This window comes from Balaenoptera ricei, chromosome 3 (assembly GCF_028023285.1).
Source record: "Balaenoptera ricei isolate mBalRic1 chromosome 3, mBalRic1.hap2, whole genome shotgun sequence".
Lineage (NCBI taxonomy): Eukaryota > Metazoa > Chordata > Mammalia > Artiodactyla > Balaenopteridae > Balaenoptera > Balaenoptera ricei.
This window is the reverse complement of record NC_082641.1, coordinates 112928786-112946463: the sequence shown is the minus strand read 5'-3', so window position 1 is coordinate 112946463 and position 17678 is coordinate 112928786. Positions and strand designations below refer to the sequence as shown.

Below are 17678 nucleotides of genomic sequence, written 5' to 3'. Positions count from 1 at the left end.
AAAACAAATAAATACTAGTAACAAAGTAAGAGCAATGATTAAAATCTAGCTAAAGTGGACTATAGCTGTAAACACACAAAAATAAGTTTAGTATAATTAATTTACTCTCATATCTCATATCACGTACTAAACTTTGTATTCAGACTAAAATTTAAGTCAATACAACTTTAATTAAAACATACTAAATGTTCAACTGGATAAGTAAATTTAAATAGATTTAACTGACAAAAATACTCTTCGGTCATAACATAATAATAATAAAGCCCATAATCCCAATCCTAAAGGGGAAAAAAACCTAACAAAAAATCTAAACGCATGGAGATAAAAAATGCTAACAGTAGGTATCATTGTGTGACATAATTATGAAGTTTTCTTCTTTGTTTCCTACAAGGAACACATATCAAAAAAAACAAAAAAACTTTCATAGCATCTCACCCAAGAAGCCACCGCCTTCAATTTCATCATAACTATTGTGAACCACCATAGATCCATTATTGGTATTTGGTATAATACCTAAGGAGGAAGTTTATTAACAATATTTAAATTAGAACCATTATTATAATTTTTGCAAGATTTGAGCTAATGTCTAAAATTTATGATAACTTTCCAAATGACAAATAGTTTAAAACCACAGCCCAGGAAATGTGAAATGTTGAAATAAAATTTTCAAACAATGTAAGATTTTAAATATACAAAATATACAAAAGTTTCAAATAACTTTATAAGCTTCCAAAAAGAATGGTACTTTGTGTAGTTTATAAAATTATATACTGTCTGAAAGATTTTACCAGTTGTGAGAGCAGCATTAAAAACTTCTAGGGAGCAGTACGCACTAAAATAAGTCACCAAAATCAATACTATTTAAGGATGAAATAAATTTATGAGGATAAAAACCTTTTTTAAAAAATATGTAAGTAAGTCAGAAAGAAAAACAAATATCGTATATTAACGCATATATGTGGAACCTAGAAAAATGGTACAGATGAACCGGTTTGCAGGGCAGAAATTGAGACACAGATGTAGAGAACAAACGTATGGACACCAAGGGGGGAAAGTGGTGGGGGTGGGGTGGGGTGGGGGTGGTGGGATGAACTGGGAGATTGGGACTGACATGTATACACTGATGTGTATAAAATGGATGACTAATAAGAACCTGCTGTATAAAAAAATAAATAAAATAAAATTCAAAAAAAATAGAATACAAGAAAATAAATTAAAAAAATAAAAATATGGAACAGAGTAGAATCTAGAGTTAACTTTAAGGTGATATATATTAATTAGAACAATTGCTTTGGTCTGGCAAACAACCACTAAAATGAATAATAAAAATTTATCATTAGGTACCTCTGCTATTTATTAGCTCTAATTTGGGTACAGAAGAAACTAAAATCAATGAATAGCATCAACCTCTAGCACCTAAGTATAAAGGTGCTAACTTTTAACAGTTTTAACACCAAATAGATAAGTTTAATAGTTTCAATAAAGTTAGTAACTCCTTTCCAATTCTCAAGACCACCAGGTCTTTAGCCATGAGTTGATACAGAAAACCTTAGTAAAACTGTTTTGTAGAAACAAACAAAAACATTGAGCATATTTTTAGTTGGTTAAAAGTTTAAATACTTATTGTAGCTTGATATTCAAAATTATCACGTGGCAACCAGTGGGACATGGCTTTATCATTTTGTTACTCATTGTTAACACCATTCTTTTCAAATTATACACAGGTCAGTTTTTTCCCTACTAACAATACTAAAAAAAGGAAATGGTAGAAGAAAATACAAAAATGATAATATTGATTATATTGAGTAGTAGGATATGAGCAGTGGTTTTTTTCCCCTCCTCTTCTGTTTTCCTATTTCCAATCTTGTTGCAATGGTTATATTACGGCTAAAATCAAATTTCTTACTTTATAAAATATTTTGTTTAAATTAATAAACTTATATGTTAAAGTTACCTCTGAAGACAATGCTTTAAAACTATAAAACATCAAAATGTTTGTATATTTGACTTTTTATTTAGGCTCATAAATATTTGTTACATTTACAGTAAGGGTGGCAAGCAAAATACTGCTTCCATAAAAAAGGGCCAATGTATTAAAAGGATAGTTCTAACATCCTGTCCAGAAAAGCAAAAGTTCCTCTCTTGCCTCCCTCTCCCAATAGACATGTAACTTTATAGCCATGATTTTTAAAATCTGCACAGCAACAAAAAAAGTCAACAGTGATCCCAAAAGCTATTCCACAGCCCAGGATAGGGCAGTGGAATACCGAGAAACTTTTTTAAACTCTAAATTCCTGAGGAGCATCCCTAACCAAAAAAACTAGATTTTCTGTTAGAATATGACTTGAATGCACGGAATTCAGATAATATTCATCTTTCCACCCTGAGTCAAAACTTTAGGACGTGACTTGGTTTTTGTCTTGCTTACCTTCTTGGTTGCTAGCTGAATTAAAGGTGGGCTGGGGCACAGCTCTATGTGTTGATTTCTGAGGCGTAAGGGCCCTCACTGGAGGTGGTCCTCCAGTTGGAGGGGGCCCAAGAGGAGCTCCTGGTTGAAAAGTGGTAGGCAGAGGTGGATTCACTAAGGGGGGTGCAGATCCTATGGAAACAGTGGTTTTTCACATGTCACTTAAGAACTTAAGAAAAAAGCCAAAACGGCCTTTTACCGAATCTAAGTAACTTCCAAATCTATATTTCAACTACAAACCAAAAATTACTAGAAATAAGTTAACTTCCCAGATGAATGACTTTCTAATTTATATGCATACTTTACACATTTCCAAGTCTCTCCTACCATAAGTTTTACCTGTCAATTATTAAAGCAGTATAAAGTCAGCATCAAATCACTTATAGAGTAGATACAATGCCCTGTTTATTGATTAATTTTTCATTAACTGGTCACAGTTTCAACAGGCCACATCAAATATTCCAGTAGAAATTAACATTAATAAAACTTTATGAATACCTATCAATATAGTCCATTCACTATCATCAATTAGGTTTAGAGTTAGCTTTCTAAAACTACACACTACTGTGGTTATCCTAAATTCTCCAAGTTTTATTTCATTTTGTTTCATTTTTTGGGGGGTATAGCCTGTTAAAATAGATAATAAATGTGTACACTGTTCAGTGTTTACCTAATAATAATTAGAAGTAGTTTACTTTCAATAATTGCTTAAATACTATATTAAGAACACTCCCTAGGCTTAAAAATCAGGAAATGATCCAAAGTTTACGTATAAACCTTATGAAACACTGATATCCAAGAGGTTTAAAAGTACCCATCAAACTAAACTAAGAAATGACATGGTATTTGTCCTTGTATCTACCAGTATCTCACTGCCTCAATTTCACCAATTTTCTATTAGGACAGTAAGTTCTGACTACTGTAAAAACATTGTCAGTTACTCTTGGGGAAATTCTTCTGTGTGACATGGAAAGTTCCAAAACCCACAACCACCTGTTCATTCAAACCAATAATACTGCTTCCACCGTCTCATTTGCCAAAGAGGAGGAACAAAGTCTACAAAGTAGATAAAATACTACTGATAATACTACTGATAAAATACATGTGATTTAATTTTTCATTACAAGGACTTTTAATCCTCTGAATTTGTAAGTGAAATAGGTAATAAATTTTACATATAATATATTCTACCTGTATTTTGTAAAACCCTGTATTTCGTAAAATCAAAGGAATAAAGACCCAAGTATGAAAAATTTCAATGTTTCTTCAATACTGTTCAATTCTCCAGGGCCAAATTGAAAAATGATCTCCCAACAAGACTAATCAGTGCCCTGTTGTCAAAAGTGAAGACAAAGATTGCTGCCATGTAACTCCCTTATCAAAGAAGCACCCATACATATCTATGGCAAGAGAGACAAGTCAAAGGAACAAAAGGGCAAGGTACATTTGCAACTCAGCATGAATAAGAATGTTTGATACATCTGGCCACAAAGATGTAACAACCTAATGTTTAACAGAATACAAGTGAGCTGATAGAGATTTTTCACAGCTTTAAGAGGAATATTGTTGAATCCAGAATAGGCTACATTTCATAAAATAGACATTATTTTTTTCAAGTTGAATGACTCTTATTTAGAACACTAATAGTTAGAGTTTCAGAATCTGCCTTCTGAGATCCCTAAAACTAATTACATGCTAAAAGGCGTCCCATTAGAAAAAAAAGTCAGAGAATTTTAATATGCAAATTAGAAATTTGCATAACTTAGATACGGGGGTGGGGGGGAGTTTTAAAGATTTTTTTGATGTGGACCATTTTTAAAGTCCTTATTGAATCTGTTACAATATTGCTTCTGTTTTATGGGTTTTTTTGGTTTTTTGGTTGCAAGGAATGTGGGATCTTAGCTCCCTGACCAGGGATAGAACTGGCACCCCCTGCTTTGGAAGGCGAAGTCCCAACCACTGGACCACCAAGGAAATCCCTAGATACAGTTCTGAGATCAGACAATCAGGCACCTACTAACAATGATGAAAAAACAGAGGTAAAAACTGGTGAATTTTTTTAGAGTTCTCATTAAGAAAAGAGAAGGGCAGTCATACATTTCTTTTAGGTTCATTTTATTAGTTTATGTATCTTTCTTTCCCCTTCTTTTATATAGAAACCTTCATAAGTTTTGGCACTTCCTTATGTCTCTTTCACCACATCTGTGCTGTAATCAGGTGCTCTACCTGAGGGCTTCTGTTACAGACAAAAAAATATTTCAGATTATTGATCACGTGCTTTTTAATGAGAGGCTACACCTACTTTTAAATAGTACCTTTTCCCAACCTATTCTCTTGTGGCTTTGGGAAAATTATTCAAGCCTCACATTTCTTATCTATAAAACGTACTGCTGTAGGGCTTCCCTGGTGGCGCAGTGGTTGAGAATCTGCCTGCCAATGCAGGGGACACGGGTTCGAGCCCTGGTCTGGGAAGATCCCACATGCCGCGGAGCAACTGGGCCCGTGAGCCACAACTACTGAGCCTGCGCGTCTGGAGCCTGTGCTCTGCAACAAGAGAGGCCACGATAGTGAGAGGCCCGCGCACCGCGATGAAGAGTGGCCCCCACTCGCCGCAACTGGAGAAAGCCCTCACACAGAAACGAAGACCCAACACAGCCAAATATAAAAATAATAAATAAATAATAAATAAAAACGTACTGCTGTAAAGATTAAATAAGATAACACACATTAAAGTTTGGTAAACTGCTGGAAAATAACAAACATTCAATAAATGATACCTATATAAATGTTACCTAAAAATGTTACCTAAAATGTGACCTAAAATTCTATATAATAAATGTTACCTTAATAAAGAAGTGAATGTTCATTAACTTCAAGTGACTGATGCTCACTCATGGTGTCAAATGAATAAGAATAAAAGTAATCAGAAGGATTTTCGGTCTAACAATTATGGATAAGAAGATCTCTCCAAAGAAACTAAGTTTCTAGAAGCAGCCTTAATCTTTACAAGTCCAAAATGCATTCACCAGGGCCAGTGGCTAGTCAAGAGGCTAAGAAAAATAGTTTCAGCAGTTAACAAACTACAAAACTAATGAAGTGCATGTAGTATCTAGATGCAGAAATACAAATGAATATAAAAAGGTAATGACTGATATTACTGTTTCACTTGGAAACTTTTACTAGTTCATTTCCTTGAGGATGTCTGCTGAGCAGAATCAACCTGCAGATTCCAATACAGAATCCGAAATGCTTTTCAAAGTAACACTATTAATGTTGATAAGTGTTTAAGACAAATTTTAATATAAAAAAAGGGAATAGTGAAACGGTTAAATGAACCTACTTTTGAACCATATATGACCAAGCACTGAGGTTAAAAAATAAAATGATCAAAGTCAGTCCAAGAGTATATAGCTTTCTTCCCAAATTGATGTAGATTCAGCACAATCCCTATCAAAATCACAGTTGTCTTTTTATTGCAAAAATTGACAAGCTAATCCTAAAATTCTTATGGAAATGCAAGGGACCTAGGACACCCAAAACAATCTTGAAAAAAAACCCAAAAAGGTGGAGGAGTCAATCTTTCCAAATTCAAACCTTACTACAAAGCTACACTAATCAAGATGTTTAGTACTAGTATAAAAATAGACATATAGATCAATGGAATAGAATTCAGAGTACAGAAATAAACCCTACATTTATGATCAACTGATTTTCAACAAGGGCGTCAAGATTATTCAATGGGAGGAAGAATAGTCTTTCCATCAAATAGTCCTGGGACAACTGTAATATCCACATGCACAAGAATGAAGCTGAATCCCTACCTACTAACACCATACACAAAAATTAACTCAAAATTGATCAAACACCTAAATGTAGGAACTAAAGTTATAAAACTCCTAAAAAAAAACCAGAGATAAATCTCTGTGCACTGCTTTCTGACCACGGATGTGCTCAATAATACTCCTCACTCCAAAAGTACTGTCTGTTTTCACCTGCCCTTCCAGGATTCTCTGGTTTCTGGAGCCAAAAATTGTCTATGCCATAACAATTAGACAAGCCAAGCCTCAGATCAAGTCCAAAGAGAGACCACAGGGATTAAGCTTCCCTAGAATACAAGATGAAAACCCATTAATAAAAGTAATGGCCAGTACTTAAGTAAGTGGTTCTGCATGCATACCTGAAACCCTGAAATATCATGGGTGACTCAAAGAAATTCAGAGGATACCTTCAAAGGAAAGAAGCAAAGCAGAAACAATCATGATTTTAAGTTGACCCAAAGATTACAGAAGTAATCTATTTAAAGATTAACAATGATCAAAAATATCAATAGCCTTCCATATGATTTTAAGGTTGAAATAATAATTTAAAAACATTTAAACAAGCAAAATTTTCCCATCTCTACATTTTAAGCAGTCCTATAGGAACTCTACCTGATTTTATGAAGTTGTTTTGAAGTGAAGTATCTCCAGAAGAAACATATTGAGGACTTGTCAAATTTGTATTCCCAGACGTGGTCGGTTGGGATGACGCCCGAGGACAATGGTTTGTCTGTGACGAATAGTTATATTGCCAATTCAAAGGTGGTGGTATGTTGGCTCCAGGAAGAAAGCTACCAGAAGGCATTGGTGTAGCAGCTGGGTTCTGAGAAGTAGGTAGTGGCATTTGGGGAACAGGACCACTACAAAGTGAAGGTGTCACTGGATTAGAAGCCACAGATGGTCTATAAACAGTCTGTCCAGGTCCCTGATAATTACTTAGTGGAGAAACAGTCTGGGAACCACCAGAGTTAGACTGTCCAGGGACTGGATTCAAAGTCTTTGCTGGTATTAGATGAGGGTAGGATCCTGGAAGCTGAGAATTATATCCTTGGCGCACTGACACTTGTGAAGACATCAGTGCATTTTGGACAGGACCTTCCAATAAGAGGAGGAAAAATTAGTTTTACAAACAAATAAAGCAATACTTTAAAAAATACAGTAAAACATATGGTGCTCTTACAACTCAACAATGAAAAGACAAATAACCTAATTAAAAATGACCACAGAACAGATGAATGGATAAAGATGTGGCACATATATACAATGGAATATTACTCAGCCATAAAAAGAAACGAAATTGAGTTATTTGTAGTGAGGTGGATGGACCTACAGTCTGTCATACAGAGTGAATGAAGTAAGCCAGAAAGAGAAAAACAAATACCGTATGCTAACACATATATATGGAATCTAAAAAAAAAAAAGGTTCTGATGAATCTAGGGGCAGGACAGGAATAAAGACGCAGACGTAGAGAATGGACTTGAGGACACAGGAGGGGGAAGGGTAAGCTGGGACGAAGTGAGAGAGTGGCATGGACATATATACACTACCAAATGTAAAACAGATAGCTAGTGGGAAGCAGCCACATAACACAGGGAGATCAGCTCGGTGATTTGTGACCACCTAGAGGGGTGGGATAGGGAGGGTGGGAGGGAGACGCAAGAGGGAGGAGATACGGGGATATATGTATATGTAGAGCTGATTCACTTTGTTATAAAGCAGAAACTAACACACCATTGTGTAGCAATTATACGCCAATAAAGATGTTAAAAAAAAAAAGAGCAAAGGCTTTAAATAGCATTCAAATATATTTCCAAAGAGGTAAACAAATGGCCAGTAAGCACATGCAAAAATGTTCAACATTATTAGTCATTTAGAGAACTGCAAATCAAAACCACAATGAGGGACTTCCCTGGTGGCGCAGTGGTTAAGAATCCGCCTGCCAATGCAGGGCACACAGGTTCGATCCCTGGTCCAGGAAGATCCAACATGCCACAGAGCAACTAAGCCTGTGCACCACAACTACTGAGCCTGTGCTCTAGAGCCCAGGAACCACAACTACTGAAGCCCACGTGCTGCAACTACTGAAGCCCGCACACCTAGAGCCCGTGCTCCACAACAAGAGAAGCCATTGCAACGAGAAGCCTGCACACCACAACGAAGAGTAGCTCCCACTCACCACAACTAGAGAAAGCCCGCGCGCAGCAACAAAGACCCAATGCAGCCAAGAAAAAAAAAAGAAAAAAAACCCACAGTGATATACCACTCACACCAACTAGGATGGTTAAAAATAAAAAGCTGGAAAGTAACAAATGTTGACAAGGATGTGGAGAAATTGGAATGCTCATACATTGCTAGTGGAAATGTAAAACGGTGCAACTACGTTGGAAAATAGTTTGGCAGTTCTTCAAATGTTAAACATAGTTATACAATCCAGCAATTCCACTCCTCGTCTGCATAAAACCTTGTACACAAATGTTCATAACATCATTATTTGTAGTATCCAAAAAGGAGAAACAACCCAAATGTCCATCAACTAATGAACAGATAAACAAAAGAGGCATAACCATACAATAGAATATTATTTGGTCATAAACAGGAATGAAGTACTGATGACATGCTATAATACAGACGAACCTTGAAAACTTTATTTTTTTTTAAAGACTATTGAGATTATTAATGTTTTGGGTTTTTTTTTAACATTTTATGTTTATTTGTTTATTTATTGCATCAGGTCTTAGTTGTTGCTCGTGGGATCCTTCGTTGCGGCACGTGGGCTCTTCATTGCAGTGCATGGGCTTCTCTCTAGTTGTGGCACACGGGCTCCAGAATGTGTGGGCTCTGTAGTTGCAGCACACGGGCTCTCTAGCTGTGGTGTGTGGGCTCAGTAGTTGTGGCTTGCAGGCTTAGCTGCCTCGCGGCATGTGGGATCTTAGTTTCCCAACCAGGGATCTAACCGGCATCCCCTGCATTGCAAGACGGATTCTTAACCACTGGACCACCAGGGAAGTCCCAACTTTATACTAACTGAAAGGCATTAGTCACAAAAGATCATACACTGTATAAATCATTTATATAAAATGTCCAGAACAGGAAAACCCACAAACACAGAGGTAGATTTGTGGTTACAACAGCTGGAAGGAGGGAATGGGTAGTAACTGCTAATGGGTATGGGGTTTCTTTTTTTGGGGTGATAAAGATATTTTAAAACTGATTGTAGTGATGGTTCCAATTTTCAGTGAATACACTAAAAATCATTGACCTGTACATTTTAAAGCTGTTATTAAAAAATTAATCTCTAGAATCACTTCTCAGGAATATGCTGTCATTTTTGCCCATAAAACAAAACAATGAAAAGAAATAAGATGAATATTTTTTAAAAGATGGCACGCACACAAACCTAATTTCTTTGGACTGTTTACATGCAAAAGGTATAAAAAGAAAATACATATCTTCCAATCATACCCCCTCAATCCATGCAACCAATGTACAAATATCATCAGCCTAATTTGAATCATTTCATAAATTACACAATACTTATACAAACATACATAAGCATATGCATATAGAAAGAGAGGTAGGATTGGGAGGCCTACAAAAGCATACACACATAAGTAATATGTAGCTGGGGAGAGAGAGTCTATACGCATTGCTCTGCAAAAAAAAAAAACCAAAAAAAAAAACAGGTATCCTTCCAGGACAAAAGAAATAGATCCATATGTGTTAGTTGCAGCAATGTTTATAATAATGAAAAATTGGAAACAAATTAAATATCCATCAGCAGGAGATTGAATAAATAACTTGTAGATTAGTCACACAATGGGCTAATTATCAATAAAATGAATAAACCAGATGTACATCTACCAACTGAAATAAATTACAAAAAGAATACCAAGAGAAAAAAAGGAAGTTATAGAGAGGTAAGTATGATACCTTTCTTATAAACCTTTTTATTATGAAAATTTTCAGACATACACAAAAATATAAGACTATGCAGTCTCCCACACAAAAAAAGTAAAATGTCAATAGGAATTACATTTGATTTATATACTCATTTTGGATTGTTTGACATTTTATGATAGAAAATCTTTCAGGAATTCCCTGGCGGTCCAGTGGTTAGGACTCTGCACTTTCACTGCCGAGGGCCAGGGTTCAATCCCTGGTCAGGGAACTAAGATCCCACAAGCCATGCAGCACAGCAGGAAAGAAACAAAAACAAAAACAGCTTCCTTTCTATCATAAACATGGTATGTATCTCTCCATTTATTCAAAACTTGTTTTATATCTTCCAATTATATTTCATGCTTTTTTCGTAAAGATGTCTTATACTTTATTTAAATTAAATTTAGGGGCTTCCCTGGTGGAGCAGTGGTTAAGAATCCGCCTGCCAATGCAGGGGACACGGGTTCGAGCCCTGGTCCAGGAAGATCCCACATGCCGCGGAGCAACTAAGCCCGTGCGCCACAACTACTGAGCCTGTGCTCTAGAGCCCGTGAGCCACAACTACTGAGCCCATGGGCCGCAACTACTGAAGCCCACGCGCCTAGAGCCCGTGCTCCGTAACAAGAGAAGCCACTGCATTGAGAAGCAGGCACACCGCTATGAAAAGTAGCCCCTGCTAACCGCAACTAGAGAAACCCTGCGTGCAGCAACAAAGACCCAATGCTGCCAAAAAATAAAATTAATTAATTAAAAAAAAAAAGGAAAATATCAATGAGTTACAAACTATCTTTTCTGTAATGAAAAAGAACATAGTTAAGAATGGAAAATATTGCAGGACATTACATGTAATAAGGCAAGTATTGTAAGGTTTCATTACAAATACATACATATATGAATATATATACTGGGTCACTAAAATATTTATTGTAGATTATAGTCAAAGTCTGAAAGCCCGTGACCAACTGATACATTTGCATCCTCCTTTATCCCTCTATGATTTATTTCCTACACATCCTATTACCTTTTAAAACATGGATCATATCAACTTCCTACTCAAAACTTTCAAAGTCTTTATCTTAGCTTATAATATCCTCTATGTCCCTGGCCTCCTTTCTGGTCTCATTTCCGACTTTCTTTTTTTAAAATATTGAACGTTCATTTCATTTTAATGGAACAGTGCCAGGATAATACGTTCTTTCTGATCTGGAAGTAAGTATCCTGTCGTCTTCTAATTCTATTTGTTTTTTACTTGTTCTTTAAACAAATTTTAATATAAAGTTCAATTTTTCTTTAAGATTAGGTTTAACATAGACTATGTCAACTCAGACAATAAGCCAATGTCTTGAACCACAGATTCATTAGTTCTATCTTTGTTGTATTTATTATGCATGGTTCTTCTCTTATTAGGCTGTTTCCATCCTAATTTGACTTTGTTGTTAGTAAATAATATCTGTTCATCTGTATAGGCCAAGGGGTCTTTTTATCTGATATCTCTAACTTTGGAAAGATGTCTATGCAGGCTGTATTTAAGCCGACTTGGAGCAGACTTGCAGTTCCAAATAAACACATACCTTTACAATTCTACCTTATAACAGTTTATCATACAATCCAAAATGGCTTAATGAATAATTTCCACTAGACACTCAAAGCCCTGTCCATATAATGGAACACCAATTCTTTGAGTTTAGTAACTGCTTATGGTAAGGCCACTATGTGAACTGACATCAATTACTCTGTTTTTGTTTGTTTTTTATTTATTTATTTATTTATTTATTTTTGGCTGTGTTGGGGCTTCGTTTCTGTGAGGGCTTTCTCTAGTTGCGGCAAGGGGGGGCCACTCTTCATCGCGAATGCACGGGCCTCTCACTATCGTGGCCTCTCTTGTTGTGAAGCACAGGCTCCAGACGCGCAGGCTCAGTAGTTGTGGCTCACGGGCCTAGTTGCTCCGCGGCATGTGGGATCTTCCCAGACCAGGGCTCAAACCCGTGTCCCCTGCATTAGCAGGCAGATTCTCAACCACTGTGCCACCAGGGAAGCCCCAATTACTCTGTTTTAATGGTCAAAGGCCGTTACTAGCAAGCTATTCAAAGAATTTCCTACTCTTCCTCTCTGCTCAGCTCCAGCCACATCCACCTTCTTAACGTTCCTTCAACAAGCTTAAAAATGCTTCTATTGTAGGGTTCTTCACTTTTTACTCTGCCAAGAACACTCTACTACTAGCTTTGTACATGCAGATCTGGATTACGTAAACTGTCAATACGTGATTTGATGTATATTCCTTTGTCTCAAAAAGGTATATAACTGTACTTTGACCTCTAACAGATGGAATATTCCTCAGAGCTCTCTAAAACACAGTCTTCCGGGTTATAATCCTCAGGTTGGTTGGAATAAAATTTTCATTTCTTTCTTAGATCTTAGACTATTAATTAATTTTATTGTCAACACTATATTTAGGCTAATCATTCATTTTACTACAAATGGTTAGGAACACTCCATTCATTGACTAATTGAAAAGACAGACTTTACTAAATATCTACTGAGGACACAAGGTGAGTAAGGTCCACTCCATCCCTGCCCTCAAGTAGCTATAGTCCAAACAGGAAGACATATAACCAGGTAGGGACAAAACAGAGTGAAATCTTAAGAGATAATAGGAGTTAGCCCCAGGAAAAGGACTGTCAAGGGTGTTCCCAGAAAAAGGAACAACATGTGCAAGAAAAAGGAACAACATGTGCAATCGCCTGTGGTCATGAAAGGGCAGTCTGAAAAATCAGTATGGCACCGCAGAGTCAAGTGACTGAGTCAAATGTCTGAAGTGAGGCAGGAGGTTAGGACATAAAAGAACCTCTTGGGGATTGGAGGAGAGATCAGAGATTGGAAGAGATTGGAGTCTATAGCAGTAATCCAGGTAAGAAATAATTGACTAAACAGCAGCAGTGGGAATACAGAGGTGTTTGAATCAATGAAAACATTTGTAAAAAGTTAACTTATAAGCATATTCTGGGTTATCTGGATAAAAACCAACATCTCACAGCCTAGTATTGCCACAAGATTTCATGGCCCACTCTCGTATTTTATTTGTTGTTTTATCACGGGCCAATCATGCTAGAGGCCTTCAAGCCAAGTGCACCCAAGTGAAAGCCAAATATCATCAAAATGAACAAAATAAGCAAAAGTCTTACAGTATATCAATGAAGAAAATGAAAAGAATATGCAGTCATAAGACCACACAGTAGAAAGACAAATACAAAAGAACCTGCTTTGTAGTAGTCATTATCATAGATCCATTTTGAGTGACTTATAATGTGAAATTTTTATTTTTATATGTATCAACTTGCAATAGTTCATTAGAAATGCAGTAGTAAATACGTAATGAAGTTTTTACTAAATGGATTTTAATATTATTTTGAAGTCATTAATAAATTATGTAGCCCATCAAAATAATAGATCAGAGACATTAAAGGGGTCCAGAATATACCACCATGGCATAAAAATTATTTTGAGTACAGGGCATGAGTTTCGGGAATCACTTACCTGCCCAAAAGCAGAGCTTCCCAAAAGAACTCAAAAGAATTAAGTTGTCATAAATCTCCTCCCCAGGAGCAACCAGAGAAGACTGCCTCATTACCTGAGATGAGAAGTCTCCACACCACACCTAAACATACACTGTCACAAAATGATCAAGTCTCCCATCTATTCTACTAAGGACCAATTTATCTTTCCTAAAAATTGTTTTCCCATAAGTACCCTTCTCTCTCTCCCCTTCCCCTATTAAGATGGTATATAGTATATATAACTAAGATCCCACAAGCCACGCAGTGTGGCCAAAAAAAAAAAAAAAAACTGATAGAGAAAACTGAACCAATGGAATTTGATGTGGAATTGAATATGGGGACTGAATATACAAAGCAGGGAATAGCAAAGGAAAGAGGGAATGAAGAATTATTTTCAACATACTTTAGGTGTCACCAAGAGATTCAAGTGGAAATGTCCAATAGAAAGACATCTATCTAGATGGGTTTCAGCTTATGATATAACTTTGGAACTCACTGGCATATGTGCAATATTTGCTATCATGAGAATTAATAATATCATGCAGGGAGTATGTACAGAGTAAGAAAAGAGCCAGCCACAGAAACTATGTGAAATAATAAATGTTTACTGTCTTTATTGTTTTTTTGTTTTTTGTTTTTTTTAAGAAAAGAAGAAAAAGAAGGGAACCAGGTCAGAAAGCTCTGAGGAACACCAACATTTTAGGTAAAAGAGAGCAATTAAAAGATAGGAATGAGGGCTTTCCGGTGGCGCAGTGGTTGAGAATCTGCCTGCCAATGCAGGGGGCACGGGTTCGAGTCCTGGTCTGGGAAGATCCCACATGCCGCAGAGCAACTGAGCCCATGAGCCACAATTACTGAGCCTGCGCATCTGGAGCCTGTGCTCCGCAACAAGAGAGGCCACGATAGTGAGAGGCCCGCGCACCACGATGAAGAGTGGCCCCCACTTGCTACAACTAGAGAAAGCCCTCGCACAGAAACTAACACCCAACACAGCCATAAATAAATAAATAAATAAATAAAAATAAAAAAAAAAAAGAATTAAAAAAAAAAAAGGAATGAAAAATATTTTTCGTACTTAATAACCAAGAAGTCATTTGTGGCCTTATTAAGGGCAGTTTTGGTGGATGTATAGAAGTAGAAGCCAAATTAGAAACAGTAGAAAAGAAACAAATGAGAGATTAAAATAGATGCAGGTGATTGCTTCTCAATCACCCAACCAGCAGCTTCAAAAACAGATACTAGGTTCTACCTTTGTAAATTTCTATTCTATAGGACTCAATGGAATCCCAGAATCTACATTAATAAAATTTTCATGTACTGGTGATTCTCACATACTTCAAAATGAACTTTGTGAACTTTAGAAACCAATGACATATAAAAATGATTGACATATTATTATTCATGAAATCTAGAATGTAAAAATTAAAAGATACTTCTGGTACACTATCTCAATGAATACAAAATAAAGGTTAACTTTACAAGTTTCTTCAAGAAAGCCTACTGGGGGGCTTCCCTGGTGGCGTAGTGGTTGAGAATCCACCTGCCAATGCAGGGGACATGGGTTCGAGCCCTGGTCTGGGAAGATCCCACATGCCGCGGAGCAACTAGGCCCGTGAGCCACAATTACTGAGCCTGCGCATCTGGAGCCTGTGCTCCGCAACAAGAGAGGCCGCGATAGTGAGAGGCCTGCGCACCGCGATGAAGAGTGGCCCCCGCTTGCCGCAACTAGAGAAAGCCCTCGCACAGAAACGAAGACCCAACACAGTCATAAATAAATAAATAAATAAATAAATTTATAAAAAAAAAAAAAAAAAAAGAAAGCCTACTGAACAGTCACAAGAACACAATGAATAAACTACCTTTTCACATAAATTTAATAGTAAGGTAAGAGGAAAAAGATCCCGCACATCAAAATACACTCTGATCACTTAAAGAGTTGACCAATTGCAACTATAAGTGCAACAAATGGATGCTACTGCATGAAAACAGCTTGTGGGTCAGTCACTAGACATACGTACCGGCTTTAAGAAAGCAATCAAAGGGGAAGAGCAAATGCTAAGAATCAAAGTGGGGGTATGGGCAATTTCAGGGTCTACGAGACATTTATGAAATGTGATACTGAAACAGCAAAGAAATGGACTCAATACTAACAAAAGTGAGGGTCAGGTCATATATTAATTACAATCTAAAGGAAACTAAGCTAGGTGGCAATTTCAAAAAATATCAGCAAATGTTTACTCTAATTATATGTATCCACCTACATAAAGAAACCAAAGAGAAGGTTCTGATCCTTGATTCAGGCATAACTACCAGGTAAATTGAATAACAGTGGTTAAATAAGACTGCCTAGTTTAAATCTAGGTTCCACAACGTATTAGCTGTGTGACCTTGAACCAGTTGCTTGACCACTCATCTCAGTTTCCTGGTCAGTAAACCTAACAGTTCTCTTATCATAGGGCTGTTGTGAGGATTAAGTGAAATGACGCATATAATGCAACCTAGCACAGTGACTGGGCATACAGTAAGTAAACAGTAAATGTTATGCTTATTGTTACTATTTTATGTCTTTCAGGAGTTCCCAGTCTAACAGCAGAGACTAACCAGAAGCTCAATGCAGTAAGTTCTATTAGAGGTATGCAAAGAGTCTTATGAGAGTCCAAAGTTACTGTGCCCACTGAAAACATTAAGGGGAACTCAGCCACAACAATCAGTGTTATAGACCACATGTTATTCTCAACATGCTTTGATCACGACTAAAGACTTCCTATATTAAAAATACATCATAAATATGGTTTTCCTCATAGTGAAACTAAAAGAGATTTACATTTCTGTCATGCCTAAAATAGAGATATGAGCACAAGTCTAGCATTTAAACTGATGACCAAGCCCCCCATATTCTACTGTGTTTTAGCTGATACTATTGTACAAAAATCCACAGAAAATTTCACCAGAAAATAAAAGAAGTTGAAAATGAGCTCAAATCTTATCATGAACAAGTTAATGCGTGTTTAGTGAACTAAACTGCAAAATACCCAATTCTAGGATATTCATTCGATAAAACTGGTAATTCCTTAAATGTGCTAGAAACCGTGTGAGTCTACTGGAGAGAGGATGATGTGCAAAAACAGATATTCTTGTCCTCATAGGACTTACAGTCTAGAGGGAAAACTAGTATTATTTTATAACAGGGTAATCTGGGTGGGAGAGAGGGTGTAGAATATCCTCCTCACTCAATCTATAAGGGGAAAAGTTGAATATTACATAATATTACAAAAAAATACTATTAATAAAACTATAGTTTCTAACTGCCTTAGCAAATTGACTCAAATAGTCAATAAGGAAGCTAATTAGAAGTTGGAGGCATGGGACTTCCCTGGTGGCGCTGTGGTTAAGACTCTGTGCTCCTAATGCAGGGGGCCCAGGTTCAATCCCTGGCCAGGGAGCTAGACTCCATGTGCATGCCGCAACTAGGAGTTTGCATGTCACAACTAAGGAGCCCTTGAGCTGCAACTAAGGAGCTAGCCTGCCACAACTAAGACCCTGTGCAAATAAATTAATTTTTTTAAAAAGTGGGAGTCACGATTTGCCTTTAACCCTTATTACATGGTAATCAGATGAAGATCTGCCAGTTTAAGTAGTCTTGCAATTTCACCATCAATTTCTGCAAAGGAAATAAGTGTACACAAATCTACACAGACTTAGAAAAACCTGTCTAGACAACCTTTGGATTGTAGTGCAATATAATAATCAACCACATAAAGAAATGTCCAGATGTGAGGCATTCTGTAATACAATGACACTATACAATATGAAAGCAAGTTACAGAAAAATGAAAAAGGTGACTCCTCAGTCACCTTTCAGATTATAATCTAAAAACAAAACAAAACAAAAGATCCAAC

General features: G+C 36.6%; 1 protein-coding gene across 4 annotated transcripts in view; it reads right to left on the bottom strand.

The window, feature by feature from the left end:
* Window positions 1-17678, bottom strand: part of SEC24A (SEC24 homolog A, COPII coat complex component) — a 60975-nt gene that overhangs the window by 39641 nt on the left and 3656 nt on the right. For 3 of the 4 annotated variants that reach the window (XM_059917113.1, XM_059917114.1, XM_059917111.1), the window contains exons 2-4: window positions 6898-7380; window positions 2429-2599; window positions 436-513 (exon numbers count right to left, since the gene is read on the bottom strand). In XM_059917113.1, the coding sequence (XP_059773096.1) occupies window positions 436-513; window positions 2429-2599; window positions 6898-7380 (732 nt within the window). The remainder of the gene's footprint in view (window positions 1-435; window positions 514-2428; window positions 2600-6897; window positions 7381-17678) is intronic. The other variant, XM_059917112.1, reaches the window with a different exon arrangement.